Source organism: Rosa chinensis, chromosome 1 (assembly GCF_002994745.2).
Source record: "Rosa chinensis cultivar Old Blush chromosome 1, RchiOBHm-V2, whole genome shotgun sequence".
Lineage (NCBI taxonomy): Eukaryota > Viridiplantae > Streptophyta > Magnoliopsida > Rosales > Rosaceae > Rosa > Rosa chinensis.
The window spans coordinates 38,129,615-38,147,613 of NC_037088.1; the positions used below are offsets into that span (position 1 = coordinate 38,129,615).

Genomic DNA, 17,999 nt, shown 5'->3' on the forward strand with positions numbered 1-17,999 from the left:
TCTAAATGGGTAAAACCCAAACCCACCCATTTACCCATTTTTAATATGGGCATTTTTTTTTTTAATACTTGCTACTATTTTTTTTTTTTGACCAATACTTATTACTACTTTATTGTTTTTCTTTAATCTTAATATTTCTAATTTTCTACCACTAAAAACATTCACCCGTTTTCAATATGGGTAATTTTTTTTATTTATTTATAATTTTTTTCTTTATACTTGCTACAAACATCTACCACTACATTATTGTTTTTTTTTTTTTATCTGAATATTTCTACTTTAGTGTTAAGTTAGTAAATAAAATTAAATTTATTTTTCAACACCGACTCAGATAATAAAAATGAATAAGTATCTTCTAAATATAACTTCAATGATTAGAAGAAAAAAAATTACAAAATGAGAATTCTAATATCTAAATCCTATATACTAAAATAAGGGTGAAGAGTGTGCTCTTCCTTTGGGTGTATCAATGTCGCCCTGCATCCTCTGAAGTAGAGTAAGATCATCATCAATATCATGGCAAGACTCCTCATCAACATCAACATCATCCTCTAATGTGCTAGGAGCATCTCGTATCTCACTCCATATCCAATCATGAGCACACATTAAAGCCTCCACTGTGTTTGAGTGAATTCGGTTCCTATGCGGGCTCACAATCCGTCCACCAGTACTAAATGCTGGCTCTGAGGCTACAGTAGATACAAGAATACCTAGAATGTCATGATTAAATGTAAAATAATAAAATTCGGATCGTAAATGAACCACCCTCATGGATCGCCTTTTGAATCGTCTTTTCACAATTATATGATGATCCAACGATCGGATTATCACCGATTGCCTTTTGGAATCGTCTTTTCACAATTATACGATGATCCAACGGCCGGATTCTCACGGATCGCCTTTTGGAATTGTCTTTTCATAATTATACTATAATCCAACGGTTGGATTCTCACGGAACGCCTTTTGGAATCGTCTTTTCACAATTATACGATGATCGAATGGTCGGATTCTCACGGATCGCTTTTTGGAATTGTCTTTTCACAATTATACGATGATCCAACGGTCGGATTCTCACGGATCGCCTTTTGAAATCGTCTTTTCACAATTATACAATGATCCAACGGTCGGATTCTCACGGATCGCCTTTTGGAATTGTCTTTTCACAATTATACGATGATCCAACGGTCGGATTCTCACGGATCGCCTTTTGGAATCGTCTTTTCACAATTATACGATGATCCAATGGTCGGATTTTCACGGATCGCCTTTTGGAATAGGCTTTTCACAATTATACGTTGATCCAATGGTCGGATTCTCACTGATCGTCCTTAAGATCATCCTCCCAAAATTATATGAAGATCCAATGGTTGGATCCTCACGGATAGCCTTTTGAATCATCTTTTCACAATTATACCATGATCCAACGGTCAGATCCTCACGGATGGCCTTTAGGATCATCCTCTCAAAATTATACGATGATCCAACAGTCGGATCCTGATAGATCGCCTTTTGAACAAACTTTTCACAATTATACGATGATCCAGCAGTTAGATTCTCATCCGAGACCACACAAAATCATCGCAACACCCCGTATAGGTTTTCTGTTTTTTATTTTTTTTTTAGAATAAGAAAATTATAAAAATGTCTCATATGTTGGTTGAAAAATAATAGTTCTCAAATAAATAAATAAAATTGGGTGTGGTCTACAATTTTATATGGGTATTTGGGTACCCACGGGTATACCTATACCCCACCCATTTTTATACGGATATTTTGTAATTATCCATACCCATAAACTATGGGTATTACCCATTAACAAATACCCAAAAGGAATAATTACCCGCGGGTACCCGTACCCGTGGGTTTTAATGCCATCCCTAGTTCCCCTTGCCAAATGTCTTGGTTCTTTGTAAAATGAAACTGAATAGAATATTTTCTGTTTAGTCTCAGTTCTACTGTCAAGGATTGCCAAAAATCCAAACCGAACCGAACCATATGCCAATTTATATGTGTCATGATATTACTAGCTGTTTTTGTTTTTTTGTTTTTGTTTTATTGATATTACTAGTTGTTTGGTAAAATAAACATGGATTTGACCACAGTTTCGTCAATTAGAAATTTAGATGAAAATTGAAAAATTTATACCAAATTCAGCGGCATTATTTAAGCACAAAATGAAAAACATATTCAGAAATATAAATTATAACTTATACAACTTGCAATTTCAGTGGACTTGCATAATGCCAGTGCATGGGCACTCCTAATCTGACTTTTTGGTCTCAAATTGAAATCTTATAATTGGTTAATAGTTAGGCTCATCTTGAGTAGTTGGTGTGCCCAATAATGTTTAACAAAAAAATGTGATACCGGACAAGGTTCTCTGGTTTTGCAAAGACTTGTCAACTGGATATAATCAAATATACTCGATGCATATGAACCCATTAATTTACCTGCGAAAAAATAAAAAACTTGATAATATCAATCATTGAGACATTGACTACAAAGCAGTAGAGCTCTAGTCTGGCGGCTCCACGTGAAGTTTCTTTGATAGTTCCTCATGGACCTTTAACCTTCATGCACATTGCTCAGTGTATAAAAACAAAGGAAAGAAAGTTTAATTCCTCCCACTGCTAAAACTAAAAAGATTAGCTGCATCAATCTTATAGAGAGAGAAAAAAAGAGAAGAAAATTTCAGAGATATGGCTGAGGCTGTTGTGTCAATTGTTATTGAAGGAATCAAGCCCCTCGGAGACTTGATCGTTCGGGAGGCAAAATTGTTGAGTGGAGTGGGCTATCAAGTTGAGCTTGCACAAGTCGAGCTACACTTGATGAGTGCCTTCCTGAAAGATGCAGATTCAAGAACTGGAGACGATGAAGTGGTACGCATTTGGGTGAAACTGATCAGAGATGTTGCTTATGATTTGGAGGATGTTATTGAATCTTTTGCATTGAAAGTGGCTTCCAGGAGGAGAGGAGGTACCATGAAGATTGCTCTGAAAAGGTTTGCCTGCGTCTTCAATGAAGGAATTGATCGTCACAAGATTGGGTCAGAAATTGAGGATATTATGACCACACTTTCTCATTTGAGGTCAAGTTTGCAAAGTTATAATATAAGACAAAGTGATCCTCCTCAACGTGTCGCTTCTTTCAAGTTTCAAAAGCAACGAGATCTGAGGCGAACCTACGCTCATGAAATTGAAAGTCATCTTGTTGGGTTAGAGGAAAGCACAGACATATTGGTGAAGGAGCTAGTGAGAGAAGGAAAGCGCCACCGTGTTGTTTCTATTTGGGGGATGGGCGGCTCTGGAAAAACAACTCTTGCAAAACAGGTCCATCTTCAAAATGAAGTTAAGCGTCATTTTGATGGTTTTGCTTGGGTGTGTATATCTCAACAATGTATCGGAAGAGATGTGTTGGAAGATATTTTAGTCAAACTCACTTCCCCACCAGAAGAGCGAAGGAAACAGATAGCAAAGATGGAAAAAGATGAAATAGCAAAGACTCTCTGTGGAATCCAAACAGAAAAGAGATGTCTAGTGATCCTTGATGATATATGGACTCACGAGGCATGGCATTCTTTAAAACCTGGATTTCCGGTCAATGAGGAAACAGAGAGCCGGATATTACTCACCACTCGCAAGAAGGAAGTTGCCTTGCTTGCATCCAGAAATGATTTTCTCCACCAACCTCGACCTCTAGATGAAAAGCAAAGCTGGGAACTGTTTCAGAAAATAGCCATAAGTGGAAGCGACAGTACAAGTAATTTTTTCACCTAACTAAACTTTTATATGTTTTGCACCCCAAACATATTTTGCATCTTGGAAATGTCACAAATCATATGCAGCATCAATGTTTTTATGTTAAAAGCACATGACATTCTATCTTCTTACAAATGAATTATATTTGAAAGAACATGAAAAAGGGCCTCATTTGCATGACATCAAACGAAGATGGTTTGGGATCTGTGAAAGTTTCTTGACTGCAGGAATCTTTACCCTGATAAATAATTTTATCACTTGTTAAACAATCAGTGATGAATAAATCTCTCCAACATACTGATTAATCTCTCCAACATACTGATTAGTATTGTCTCTGGATACTTATTTTACGCTGAATTATTTCTAATCAATCTGGAAAAAGAAGAAAAATTAATTTTGTTCTGTTTTGTTTAATGTTTTATTTTTCCGATATGCAAGTTTGTGCAAAGAAGACAGAATTAGGAAAGAAGATGTTGGTACATTGCTCAGGTCTCCCATTAGCCATCAGAATGCTCGCTGGTCTTCTAAGTAGACGAGAGACAGATGATGAGTGGGAAACAGTACTTAGAAATGTTAATGTATACATAATGAGAGGCACAAATGTCCTTGATAGACAAAATACAGGTCAAGACTATGGTGTATTGAGTGTCTTGGCATTGAGTTATGATGATTTACCATCTCACTTAAAACTCTGCTTTCTATACTTGGCACAATATCCTGAGGATCATGAGATACCGGTAAAAAGATTGACTCAATTATGGATTGCAGAAGGGTTTATTACTTCAACATCAGAAATACAAGGTTCGGTGGAAATAATGGAAGATGTATCATATGGTTGCCTAACTGAACTGGTGGAAAGATCTATGGTTCAAGTTGTAAACTATGGTTTAAGTGGGAAGGTGAAAACTTGTCGTCTCCATGATCTTATGCAGGACTTGTGCTTGCAAAAGGCAAAAGAGGAGAACTTTCTCGGTGTTGGTAACTTTTCTGTTGGTCCGGTATCTAATGCAACACTGATTGGTAAGGTTCGAAGACTTGCCCTCCATTTGGACGAAAATGTTAAATATGAGTTCAGTGGTAAGGATGGAAGAGATGGCCATATCAGATCTCTATTATACTTTGCCCCAAAATACTTCAATCGAAAGTGGAACAAAAGAATAATACGATCAATATTCAATGACTTCAAATTGCTTAGAGTCTTGAAGTTTGAAAATATAGATAGAGAGTTTGAGTTACCAAAGACGATTGGGAATCTAGTCCACTTGAGGTTTCTGAGTCTGAAGGATAGTGCATTTCGTGCCTTGCCATCATCTGTATCTAATCTGGTACTTTTGCAGACTCTAGATCTGCGTGGTTGTCTTTTATCCTATTGTTTTTTTTGGATGACCAAAATCAGATATGTGTTTTCGAATATGGAGCAACTGAGGCATTTATATTTACCTTCTCAGCACTCTGTAAGTGGTAAGAAACTGTCATTTGCAAGGCTGCGCAATTTGCAGACGTTGCTCAATGTTTCAATCGAGAAATGTGATTTGAATGATCTTGTTCAGTTAACCAATCTCAAAAAACTAGGCATAATTGCATCACAGCCTAGTCACTTGAAAAGGTTGAAGAATGTGTTGATATTAAGAAGTATAACATATGAGCATCTTCGGTCGCTAACTTTGACCGTGTATCGTGGTTGTGATGATTTACGAAGAGATATTGTATTAAGGTGTCCCCATTTATACAAGCTGCAACTGAACGGGAAAATTACAGCATTACCAGAAGAGCTCCTGGGCTATCCAAATCTCACCAAGATAAAGCTGAGAGGAACAAGACTGAAGGGTGACCAGATTGAAATACTGGAGAAGCTGCCCAATTTAAGGGTGCTTTACCTCGATGTGTTTTCTTTCGAATCAGAAACAATGGTTTTCTCCCAAGGAGGCTTTCCTCATCTGGAATTTCTTACCCTTCATTACTTGCGTGATTTGAAGGAGTGGAGGGTGGAGAAAGAAGCCATGCCTAGTCTTCAGAGATTGCGCATTAAATATTGCAAAGAATTGCTGGCAGTTCCAGATGGGCTTCAGGATATTACTACCCTCAAGGAATTAACAATTGACCGGATGCCCAGTAGATTCTGCAGTAGGTTTGGGGAAGGAGGAGAGGATTTCTACAAAATCAAACATGTGCCTTCTCTTATAATCACAAATATTCTTCATTTGGACGAGGAGCCAGAAATGGAGGAAGCAGCAGGGGCGTCCCGAGTAGTAGTTACGGGTCCAGTCAGCGACTCTCATCAGGAATTAACTGTGGATGGTATGTGTGACTAATTGACTCAATCCCGTATTAATTATTGTGTGATCAAATTAAAGATTTTATTTACCGATTAGTGATCACTCCTCTAAATTTTATTAATATATTCTTGATTATGACCAGCTTCTCCTCCTGCTCCTCCTGATGAGGAAACAGAGGACATCCCCTCCTAACCTCCACAGTTAAATCCACAAGCTGCTGTTTTATCAATATTTGGGCTAGCCCGTTCTATGTTCTTTGGGCTTTATCCTATATGGCCGGCTCATAATTCTTTTCCACCTAATTCTTCCTTCGACGCCCTTTCCCTCTCTTCCTCATTCCTTTCCTCCCCGCTTTACACAGACCAGTGGAATTTAGCTTAGACTTGGACTCTGTTGTGTGCTAGCTTTCATTGGTAGCTAAAGGTACGTCTCTTTTCTTCTTCTTCAGATTAGCTTTCAATACGTTTCTTGTTTATCCATCAAATTTGATTTTTACGGCATAATTACTACTTTAGGTTTTATTTAAGGGGGTGTATTGTATATGGAATTAGTGGAACTTTTAAATAAATCTATGGAATTTAAAAGTCTGGGTGTATTCAATATAGACTTTTAACAGAAAGTCTTGAGGTATTCAATTAGGATTTTTAAAGACTTCATGAATTCCACTAAAATCTAGTGGTATTCAATTAGGACTTTTAAAAATGAATAAAAGTACAGAGGTATTCAAAATATTATTCATACTTATGGAATTAGAAAATCATAGATAATCATGGACTTTGTAGTGTTAACTATACATACCAAACTCCAATAATTTTCCAGCCTCCAGACCAAAGATTATCAAAGTTTCCTCTTAAAAAAAAAAAACAAAAAAAACAAGGTCTATCAAAGTTCTTCTCTCTACACACGAAGAATTTTGTCCTTCATCATCTCTCTTTCTTAATTTTTTGTCTTTTCTCTAATCTTTTATGATATCAACCTTTTTTGATACCCAACATGTTCATTATAGTTGTTGAATGTGATTTTTTTTTTTTTTTTTCAATTGTGATTCTTTGAACCCTAATAGCAATAAAAATGATTTATGAAACCTAAAACTCAAATATTGTGGTCTAACCCTAAGACCTTGAACCATACTAAATTTTATTTTATTAATTAATTATTCTCATTAATTTGAATTTATATTATGGTTCAAAAAAAGGTTGAACAATTGAATTTCAATTGATTAATTATAGCCTAAAACATTGACCGATATTGCTACAATATATGTTAATCGGCGAAAACAAAATTGATTAGAATAATTAACTATAAACATCAAGTGATCTATATTGTATATTTATGTTGTTGGGAGATTAGGAATGAGAACAAACTCGCTAGACAGACTAACAATAATTTATTTGAGTCAATTTCTATTAGAAGATACTGGAGCATTGAAGAGACAACAAGTTATTATTTTGTTTTGTGTTTGGGCTACATTTGTTTTTTGTTATTTTATATTTTGTACATCATAGGAAATCTGTAGAAGTCATTCATAATAAAGTATATAGATTTTCATGAATCAATAAAAGTTTGTTGCTAAAATCAATGGTTTTAAGAAATCCATAACAGTCTATCAACTTTTTAAAGAGTCTGTGGACTTTTCAAAAAGTCTGTCATTTAAAAAAAGTCTGCACAAATCCAAATATAATACACCCCCCTAAGAGTGAGTATTTATTTCTGGTTAGCTTGACTCTTCATAGTTCATTCTGGAATTTTGTACTGAGAGTAATACAACTATGACTATCCACCATCATCATCTCACAAAAGTTCTCAAAATTGTTTTTTGTCCTTTCAAAAAAAGAAAAAACAAGAAGATTACATTATAGAGGACCAAGTAGTTGATCATCTAGAATGATCTTTAATGATATGGAGAAGCAACCTTTCGTACCCACATGTTCAAATATGGATTTTGCAGTCATGTTTGCCACAATTTTTCTTCTTGTAATTCCGAAGAACCTCACTAACAAAAAGATGGGTTTGTATAATCTTTCAGCTAAAGGATGGATATAACTGCAGAGGAAATTACGAGGCTTTATCAAGTTCAAAAAACAGTGATGCATATGCTGAAAGATCTGGACTACATAGTTCCAACATTACATTGACACGGCTTAAGAAGAAATATAGAGAGAACATGAATAGGAATGACTTTACTATCAATAGAAGGAAGTGAATTCACTACTCTGATAAGGTATTTGAAGATGGTATTTAATGTTGTAGAAGTAGTATTGTTCAGCTTCTTACTGTTGGTTCTTGTGCGCCAGATTTGTGTTTTCCCTTGACGAACCAAAATAGGGGTCAAGACGATCAAGAATTACATCAAACGTTTGGTTCAGGATGATACGGACAAAGCCATCATGCTTATTCAACAAAATCTGACTCTGTTTTTAAAGCACTTCATAAGTGAGATGAGATCAAAGTACTACTTGGAGGTTTTCCAGGTGAGAGTTTTAAATTGCATAATTTATTCTTTGAATTGACTGTTCTTGATATCTCTTGAATGTCATTATGCTCTTTTAACTTATGGGAATGTTAGGTACCAGAAACTTGGTATCAGAAACATATGTACTATACGTGGATATGTCTGTAGCCTGCCTAGTTTATTTGATTTCCAAGGCCTCTTAAGGTCAACAATCAATTAATGTGATCCATTGCATAATAGTATTGCTGTTCTGATGAAAATGTTTCACCGTAAATTAAGAAGCATGGGCACGTAAGGTACCAGAAACTAAAATGGTATCAGAAACATGCGGACTATACGTAGACAGGTCTATGTTGAATAGCCTGCTTCAAGGCCTATTAAGGTTGGCAATCAATGTGATCAATTGCTTGATGTTGTTTGAGACCAAGGTTTCTCCCTAAATTAAGAATTAAAAATTGGACGCATAGATTCTATTCATCTGAAGATGTCAATTAATAAAGAGACAAGTAGCTGAATATTCAAACTTGTGCTAGTGCGAAAGCAGGACATTTATTCATATATTACCTTGGTTAGCATGCATCGACACTAACTGAAACATTTGTTATTCTGAATGTATTCTTGGTATTGATTCAGGAGGCATAATTGTTGGTTCAAGAGTGTATTTGAGTTCCTGAGGATAGGAGCTTTAAAATGAGGGGGGAAAGACTTTCTTGTAGAGGTAGACTGTGAAAGAAGGTCCTGAACAATGCTAAGATATTTGAATACTGCCCAACACATGCCATGGCCTCAAGTGACTAACAATGTCTTACTAGATTTAACTAATTGTTTCAGGGGTGAACACACTAACTTGGAGTAGTATTAAGTGCATCTTTGGTAGAAAAGTTTCAACAAGCTTGACTGGAGCACTCAAAACCTCAGGAAGATTCAACCATTATGAGTAGACCTCTGATGATGCAGATCTAACATCAACCACTCTGAAGGCGGTGTTTATTGCGATATTGGTGATGTAAGCACATATACTTACCATGTTTATGCTTAAGTTGCCAAGGAGATAAAACGGGAGCCTAGAATTCGCAATTTCTGTTACAAGAATATATGCTGTATATACTATATTTTCTGATACACTATAGTCATTTTCTAGCAAAATCTGCCGATTTTCATCAGTCCAGAGTTGGTGTGATCCTTGCACCAATAATAACTGCATGCCCACCTTTTGTGCCAAAGTTTTCAGCATCAGGACCATTCTCTGCTGCTGGCCCCTTAAATTTGCAGCACTGATCGAATTCTTCCAAAGTCTAATGGTGCCACTTTTCTTGCCCACAGGTAGGTTAACAGTTCGAATTGTTGACTATATTTCACATGAGTAGAACTCTTCATAAGCAAGATTATGATCTTGTTTGGAACACATTTAAATTGCGCCACATGAAAAGACCTTCTCTCACCCAAGGTAGCTCACTTTATGTTTTTTGGGCTCTCTTTCTTCTTCCCCCGCAACAGCAACTCAGTCTTTCTCCCCCAGTCCCTCGCCACTTTACACGGACCAGTCACACAGGTATGTCTCTTTCTTCTAAATTATGCTTTCTTTCCTGACCTAGGCTTTCAAATTAGGTTGGAATGCGTTTCTTATTTATCCTCTAAATTTGATTTTTACGGTATAATTACTGAGTTATGTTTACACTGTAATTTCTGGTTAGCTTGACTCTCCATACTGGAACTTTCAACTGATAATAATACAACTATGACTATCCATCATCCTCATCTCAAAAAGTTTCAGGATTGTTTGTTGTCCTTTTAACTGTAGAAAATAAGAAGTGTACAGAATAGAGGACCAAGTATATGGTTTTTTTTTCTATACATATTGTCGTTGATCATGTAGAATAATCTTTAATGATATGGAGAAGCAACTTTTGGTGCCCACAGGCCACGTGCAAATATGGATTTTGCAGTCATGTTTGCAACAATTTTTGTTCTTGTAATTCCAAAGAACTTACTAACAAAACATTTTTTAAGCTAAAGGATGGATCTAACTGAAGGAGAAATTACTAGGCTCTATAGAGTTCGAAAGACACTGATGCAAATGGTGAAAGATTGGGACTATATAATTGTAGATCATGATCTCAACATGACAATGTCGCAGTTCAAAAACAAATATGGAGAGAACATGAAAAGAGATGATCTATGAATAGAAGGAAGCGAGGTCACGACTCTGATAAGTTCTTTGATAATGCAATTTAATGTGGTAGACGTAGTCTTGTTCAGCTTCTAACTGTCGGTTCTTGTGTACCAGATTTATGTGTTCTTCCCTGACAAACCAAAAATAGGGGTCAAGACGATCAAGAATTACATCAAACGCTTGGTTCAGGATGATACGGACAAAGTCATCATGCTTATTCAACAAAATCTGACTCCGTTTGCAAAGCGCTTCATAAGTGAGATGAGATCAAAGTACAACTTGGAGGTTTTCCAGGTGAAGATTAATGTTGCTTAATTTATTGTTTGAATTGACTGTTCTTGATACCTCGTGAATGCCATTATCCTCTTTTAACTTTATATATGGGCTTGTAAGGTACCAGAAACATGCAGACTATAAGATACAGGTCTATGGTGGATAGTGTGCTCAGTTTATTTGTATTCCTAGGCCTCTTAGGGTTGACAATTAATTTCATCACTTGCTTAATAGTATGGTTGTTTTGTTGAGAAGGTTTTACTAACTTAAGAATTACAAACTGGATGTGTATATTCTATAGAGTCCCAACAAACAATAGTTGTACCCGAAGTTTTGCTGGTGTAGAAATATGACATTTGTTTATATATGACTTCTCTTTAGCATGCATCAGCTCTAAATGAAACATTAATTATTCCGAATCTGTTTTTAGTTAACTGTATTGGTTCAGGAGGCAGAATTGTCGGTTCAAGTGCATGTTCTAGTTCCTGAGCATAAGGATCTTAAAAATGAGGAAAACAGGATCTTAAAAATGAGGAAAACAGGATCTTAAAAATGAGCATGTTCTTAGTTGACTGTATTCGGTACCGACAAAGTGGGTAATTGCAAAACTAGTTTACAACCAATACTCTCCTCCGCCCATCAGTGACTGCTCAAATTAACTAGCAACCTCAGCATTGTTCACCCTCATAACTGTTGGTGGTCTTCCATGCTTAAAATTTCGTTTCCATCACCCCAAACATCCACAACAAATAGCCCGAAGTGCTGAACACTCATCTATATACAAATGTGTGTTGTTTCTTCTGTTCATATTGTAGTTGATTTTTATTGGTATGGAGAAGCAACTTTTGGTGTCAACATGTTTGCAACAATTTTTGTTCTTTGTAATGCCGAAGAAATCTCACTAAGGTGGGTTTTGTAAATTATCAGGAAATATGGTTTTGACAGAAGAAGAAATTATGAGGCTCTATAGAGTTCGAAAGACAGTGATGCAAATGCTGAAAGATCGGGACTATCTAATTGTTGATCATGATCTCAACATGACAATGTTGCAGTTTAAAAACAAACATGGAGAGAACATGAAGAGGGAGGACCGTACTATCAATAGAAGGAAGAGAGATGACAAGTCTGATCAGGTATTTGATGCTATTTACTGTTGTTCTCCAAGTAGTATTGTTTTGGGTTCTAACTGATGGTTGTTGTGTACCAGATTTATGTGTTTTTCCCTGACGAACCAAAAGTTGGGGCCAAGACAATGAAGAGTTGCATCACACGCATGAATCAGGAGAATCTAATTAGAGCAATCTTAGCTGTTCAACAAAATCTGAGTCCTTTTGCAGAGACCTCCATTAGTGAGATGGGTTCAAAGTACCACTTGGAGATTTTCCAGGTGAAGTTTAATTGTTTAAATTTTTTAAAAATGAATTTTTGTTCTTGAAATTGTCATGATAGTCTATTACCTTGCATATTGGAAACTTAAGGTACCAGAAACTTTAGTATTAGAAATATGAAAATATACGCAGATAGGTCTATGCTGAAGAATTACAATGTTACTTCCCAACCATTTGTTGGAGAGCTTAGTCTATCTTTACTCTAATGCTGTATTTGATTCACAAGTAATGTTATTGAACGCGCTTAATAGTATTGTCAATATGACACTTCAAAGTGACAATTTGGATGCATAGGGTTATCTGATAACTCGAGTTAATAGAGATGCCCAACAAAAGTATCAAACTTTAACTAGGCCTGTCTTGGGTTCCAAGCGAAGCCGAGAAAGATGTTCTCATTGCTATCTAAGGCAGCATATCTGTGTGGTGTTTGCACATTGGGAGAACAAAATAACAATCGGTTTAATACGACAGTCTCCTCTGAGAGAAAAAACAAAGGGTATCTTGAGGATTAGATTGCACTGTGTGATAGTTTGTTGGCGGAACATCTTCAACTAATGCTGGCGATCACGTTACTTTTGTTATATATTCATCTCACCTTAATATGCATGTATTGGCTATTCTGTGTGGTTTCACAATGTTAAAATATTTTGTTTTCTGAGTAAGTCTATTGGTTCAGGAGACAGAATTGTTGGTGAATATTAAAGAGCATGTTCTAGTTCCTGAGCATCGGTTTCTTACAAATGAGGAGAAGAAGACTTGCTGGAGAGGTACACTGTGAAAGAAACACAGGTTAGTCCTGAACAATGCTATATTTGAATAATAACAAATGCCTGAAGTTAGATGCATTTACACACTAACAATGTGTTACAAGTCTCTTTAGTAAATTCTCTTTATTGTTTCAGTGTGGGCATATTTTGTTGGTAGTGGTGCTTAATCTATCTTTGCACCCTCCAAACAATTTTAACAAACTGTTGATCTTTTTCTAGATTGGAATGTTTAAAACACATCTTAGATTCTTAGTTTTCTTTTCCGTGGTTATCAAACTGATTTGGATACCTAATTCATTTTCGTATTGTGTGGATGGTGTTCAGCTACCTCTTATTCAGCTGATTGATCCAATTGCAAGATATTACGGGCTTAAGCGTGGACAAGTTGTGAAGATAATCCGGCCAAGTGAGACTGCAGGGCGATATGTCACCTACCGTTACGTTATCCAAGTACAGCAGCAGAAACCTGGATTGCATTAGTCTTATTTATAATTTTCGTAATGCAAGGTTAGCTCTGAAGTGAACATTGCAGTTGGGATTTTGCGCATATATGATGATGTTGTCAACTCATTCTGTGCATTCCTCCTTAGTGCCTGCAATGTGAGCTTGTGTAATGCCGAACTTCTGTGATCTATATGCTGTTGTTGTTCTTGTAGTTGTTAAATCCATCCTTTTCAGACTGAGTTATCCTGATTTGTTTATCCATTTTTGTTTTGGTGGTGGTGAGAGATGAGCCATACCAATTTTTGAGGCAGTCTATGAAGTTTGTAGATATTCGATGCCCAACCAAACAGAGAAACAAAATATATAATGCGTCAAATCTTTCTAATTTGCTATTCTCTCTTTCACTAAGCTGCAAAATGTTCCTTAAAATTTGTTCAAAATGCAGGTCATGAATAAATCTCTCTTTTTTATGCATTAACGATGAAGTATGGACTTATCCATCATTTCTCATTTCTCATTTCTGGAAGGGTCGGTAGACTAAAATTCACGTAAGTCTTTGTTTCATATGAAAGACTGAGTAAATTAATGATGAAGCCGCTCTCTGTTTCTCACTTTTAAGGCAAGTTGCTAGTCTCACTTTGGTTCATTTTTTAAGGCACGTAATGGTCAGCTATGGCAAGGTCGTCAAGAACTTTTATTCGGTTGACAAGTTTGGATAGATATATAATCACTTGAGAGCCAAAACTCATGTTCCCAAACTGTGCCACATCACTCGCATGCGCTCAACTTGGAAGAAGCCTCCACCTGGTTGGTTAAGTGTTTGCTTACATGGAGCTTTTGATCCTAACACAAGGTCAGGTGGTGTAGGGGGTAGTTAGATATTGGCATGGTAATTTTCATTCGGGGACAGCCTGTAGTATTGCTCATGTTTCTCCTCTAGCGCACATCGAAGCCATTGCTGGGCTTATAGCTTGTCCCCTTGTCCTTGATCATGGTCTCTCCCAGGGGCTTAGCCACTCACAGGGCTACTTGGGCTATAGCCCAAGGGAGAATTTCGCCCAAAATGTGTCAAGTATGGCTATAGCCCAAATAAAAAAATTAAAAAAATACTAATGCTTTGAAGAGTTGTTGGGTTGCTGTTGTCGGTCAGTCGGTCCCAAGACCAGTCTGTCCCGACTCTCAAACACCAACCCCATCTCCCCGTTCAGAACTTCAGATTGGTTCCGCTTTCCACTCTTCCAGAGTTCCAGCTTCCAGGCTCCAGCAGCCACGGAGCCACCTCCAAGGCTCCAATCTCTGCGAGCCACCTCCAATCTCCGAGTTTCAGTCCACTGAGCCACCTCTTACTCTCACTCTCCTTGTCTCCCCGTTCAGAACTTCAGATCAATTTTGATTCCACCTTCCAAAGTTCTAGGCTCCCCCCCCCCTCTTTTCAGAGTTTCAGTCCGCCTGAGATTCATTGATAATTGGGAATGGGTTGAATCAGTTGATGAGATTCATTGATATTATGTAGGTCACAAAAAAAAAATTTGGCCTTCGCCCAAAAAATTGCCACAATAAATTTAGCCCACCCCATTGTCGAATCCTAGCTACGCCCCTGGTCTCTCCCCTGTCAAGTTCGTGACATATTTACTTCAGCTGGTGCAGGCAGTCTCATCTCCGTCCTCGTCTCATTTGCAACAAAGCCCCATTTATGAAGATGTGGTTGACTTGTTTATACAATTACCAGGTTGTTCCTTCACTCACACCTTTCGTGAAGGTAATGAAGCTGCTCATAAGTTAGCTCGTTGGGCGTTAGCGACTCAACCTTGTGATATTTACTTTTCTTCCACTCCACCTCTTCTTGAGGAAGTTATCTCTGCAGTTCGATTGTAACTAATTAATTTCGTTTGTTTATCGTTTGTCTTGGAAAATAAAAAATAAAAAATATTATCATGTATTTGACCATCTTCTTCTTTTCTATTTTCTTTTGTTGCTACTTCATTTCCTTTCCTCTCCCCTTGTTGCTTCATCAGAATCTTACGAAACTGGTTGACTGGTTCAGTAGAGCCTACACGGATAGAATCAAAGGGATGATTGGCGAAGTGATCTTCCCATAAAAGAATAAAAAAGGAAATGACCGGTGAAGCAAGTATTTGGTGACATTCCGCCCGGCCGGGGCCAACTCTCAGGGTGGCGTTTGGCAAGACAATGACAACGATCACACTGCAGGAAAAGCAATTTACACATCTCACAAGACGCAGTTATGTGGTCTTGATATCGAACATCTTGGCTCTAGTTCAATCTTCATACTCGTATTGCTTACTCATGATATATAGTAACGATCCTCAAATTTTAAAAGTACGGAGGTTTTCTCTTGAACGAGCCTCTAGGTGTTGTGTTAAGCAGTTACCTGCTAGGACACACGGGATTCTACCTAGTAATGTAATAAAGAACTTCTAGCCATTTGGTTTTTGTCTCCTTGATTCTTTTATAAATATGCTCAATTTTCTTTTTCTTCATGATTTGATGTTTCCTAGGGTGGTTCTCTGATATAGCTGTGATCTGCAATTTGGGCACTCGTGTTATAAATCTAGAAGGAGGTTTTGTGGGTGCCCTTTGTTTGAAACATTGTCATCGTCTTCCAGGCTACTTTGGCTCTTTGTTTGAAACATTGTCATCGTCTTCCAGGATATTTTGTTTCATTGATTTGCTGTGGTGTCTCTCTTGCGGCTGCAATCATGTCAATTTGCGACATTGATTCTTATTCAGAAGATATTATTTATGTTGATCAAACTTATTTGTTTAAATTGTCAGTATCTTTAGTAGGTTCATCTCGCAATTTCATAGCAAATTTGTTGTTCAATAGATTGACACTATCTCATTGAAAAAAAAAAAACATTGGTTGCATGTAGATGTATTTGTTAATTAATTTGCAAAAAAAAATTTTGAATGCTATCACTCTTTCACATAGAAATGAGTGTGAGTTAGTGTTTAACAGTGGCGGAACTGTGTAAGGGTCTGGGGGGGGTCCAGACCCCTGCCAATTTAATCACTTCCTTAATTAGCTGACTCTTGCCGATTTGAATACCTTAATTATTAGAGCTATACTATATTTGAACCCCCCACCACCACTATATATATTTTTTTATTATTATTAAATGAGTGCATTCATACGAAAGATGTTACAAGCGGTATGAACGATACAATCTGGAGCCACTAATGGGTCACTTATAACAAGAGTCAAACCAAAAGGCCTGAACATAACTTCCTAATAGAGCTACCAAATCTCCAGTACACCATGAGACAAGAAAATGGTCATATCGACCAAGAAGACTCATAATCCGACAAACTGACAAATGAAGTTGGTAAGAAGACGTCGGCATTCCAACTGGGTAGCAGCTCTAAGCCCATGAAGGATTGACAAATGCTCAGTCAACTCCGCCTCCTGAGAAGTGAATACACGTGATAGTTGCAGGTGTAATAACATCATCACTCGATCAGCGGTGCATTGAATTCAGCCACAGCACTACCACAAAGGATCAAAGAAAAGTAAAACATAAAAACAAACAACAGAACAACAACAAGCAACGAAAAACGAAAAGAGATGCAGCACTTCTCCTGGGCCAACACAACCAGGCCCAAAACTGGGTAGGCCCTCGGGACAAGGCCAGGGCCCAAAACAAGACAGCCCCGCTCGACCCCAGTAACCCATCCCAATCCCCGGAGCTCTCCAGCCTCTGCTACCATCGAAACCACCTTATGTCGCCCCTCAGAACCTCCACCAACACTACCATCAGTTGTAGATCAAGGCCAACCGCCCCAGCCATCGAAGCCTCCCTTTCCAGATCCATAGCCCACCACACCTTACATCACCCAACCCCTGGAACAGCTCACTGAAAACCTGACTGAGAATCCAATCTGACATCAGATCATCAGAGACCCTCAATACAAACAGCTACGCGCCCAGACAAGTTCGATCTGAAACAAGAGGACACCAGATCGAGACACAGAACCCCCAAAACCCTCCTCAAACCCACCGCTGCATTCAGATCTCCCTTCCTTCACGGCCGACGGCGGATCTGCAACTGACACACACACACTCCTCCTAACCACACCAAACACCAACCGGAGATGGTAGACAAAGTGTGATGCCCCGGAAATTCGTATTTATTTTCTGAGGATTTTCCGGAATCTAAATTATGGTTATTGGATGGTTTCGTGGCTCGTGGATGGAGCGGAAGTGTTTCGGGCGAATAATTAATTGAAGAATATGGTTTTAAGGGGGTTGCCTAAGGTTGATTTTTTTACGTTGGGATTCTCCGAAAACTTCCTTCACGAAAGTTGTAGAGCGCGTCGATACGAGTTCGTGGACATGTGGAACGCGAGAATCGGAGTTCGTATGAAGAAGTTATGGCCATTGGAAGAAGTTTCCATTTTGGTATAAATAGGGAATTTCCGAAAATAATTTCATAATTTTCATATTTCC

The 17,999-nt window shown here is 37.6% G+C and overlaps 1 protein-coding gene and 1 pseudogene across 1 annotated transcript; both read left to right on the plus strand.

Annotated features, from left to right (window-relative positions):
• The first annotated feature begins 2,699 nt into the window (after positions 1-2,699).
• Positions 2,700-6,226, plus strand: LOC112197563 (putative disease resistance protein At1g50180). The gene is made up of 3 exons (XM_040506496.1): positions 2,700-3,759; positions 4,197-6,056; positions 6,177-6,226. The coding sequence occupies exons 1-3, from the start codon at positions 2,700-2,702 to the stop codon at positions 6,224-6,226; spliced, it is 2,970 nt and encodes a 989-aa protein (XP_040362430.1).
• LOC112197571 lies at positions 6,115-13,841 on the plus strand (annotated as a pseudogene).
• The last annotated feature ends 4,158 nt before the right edge of the window (positions 13,842-17,999 follow it).

Coding starts and splice junctions, on each gene's coding strand:
- LOC112197563 (XM_040506496.1), top strand. CDS start 2,700: ATGGCTGAGGCTGTTGTGTCAATTGTTATTGAAGGAATCAAGCCCCTC. Junction 3,760..4,196: donor AAGTGGAAGCGACAGTACAA/GTAATTTTTTCA, acceptor CCGATATGCAAG/TTTGTGCAAAGAAGACAGAA. Junction 6,057..6,176: donor TCAGGAATTAACTGTGGATG/GTATGTGTGACT, acceptor GATTATGACCAG/CTTCTCCTCCTGCTCCTCCT.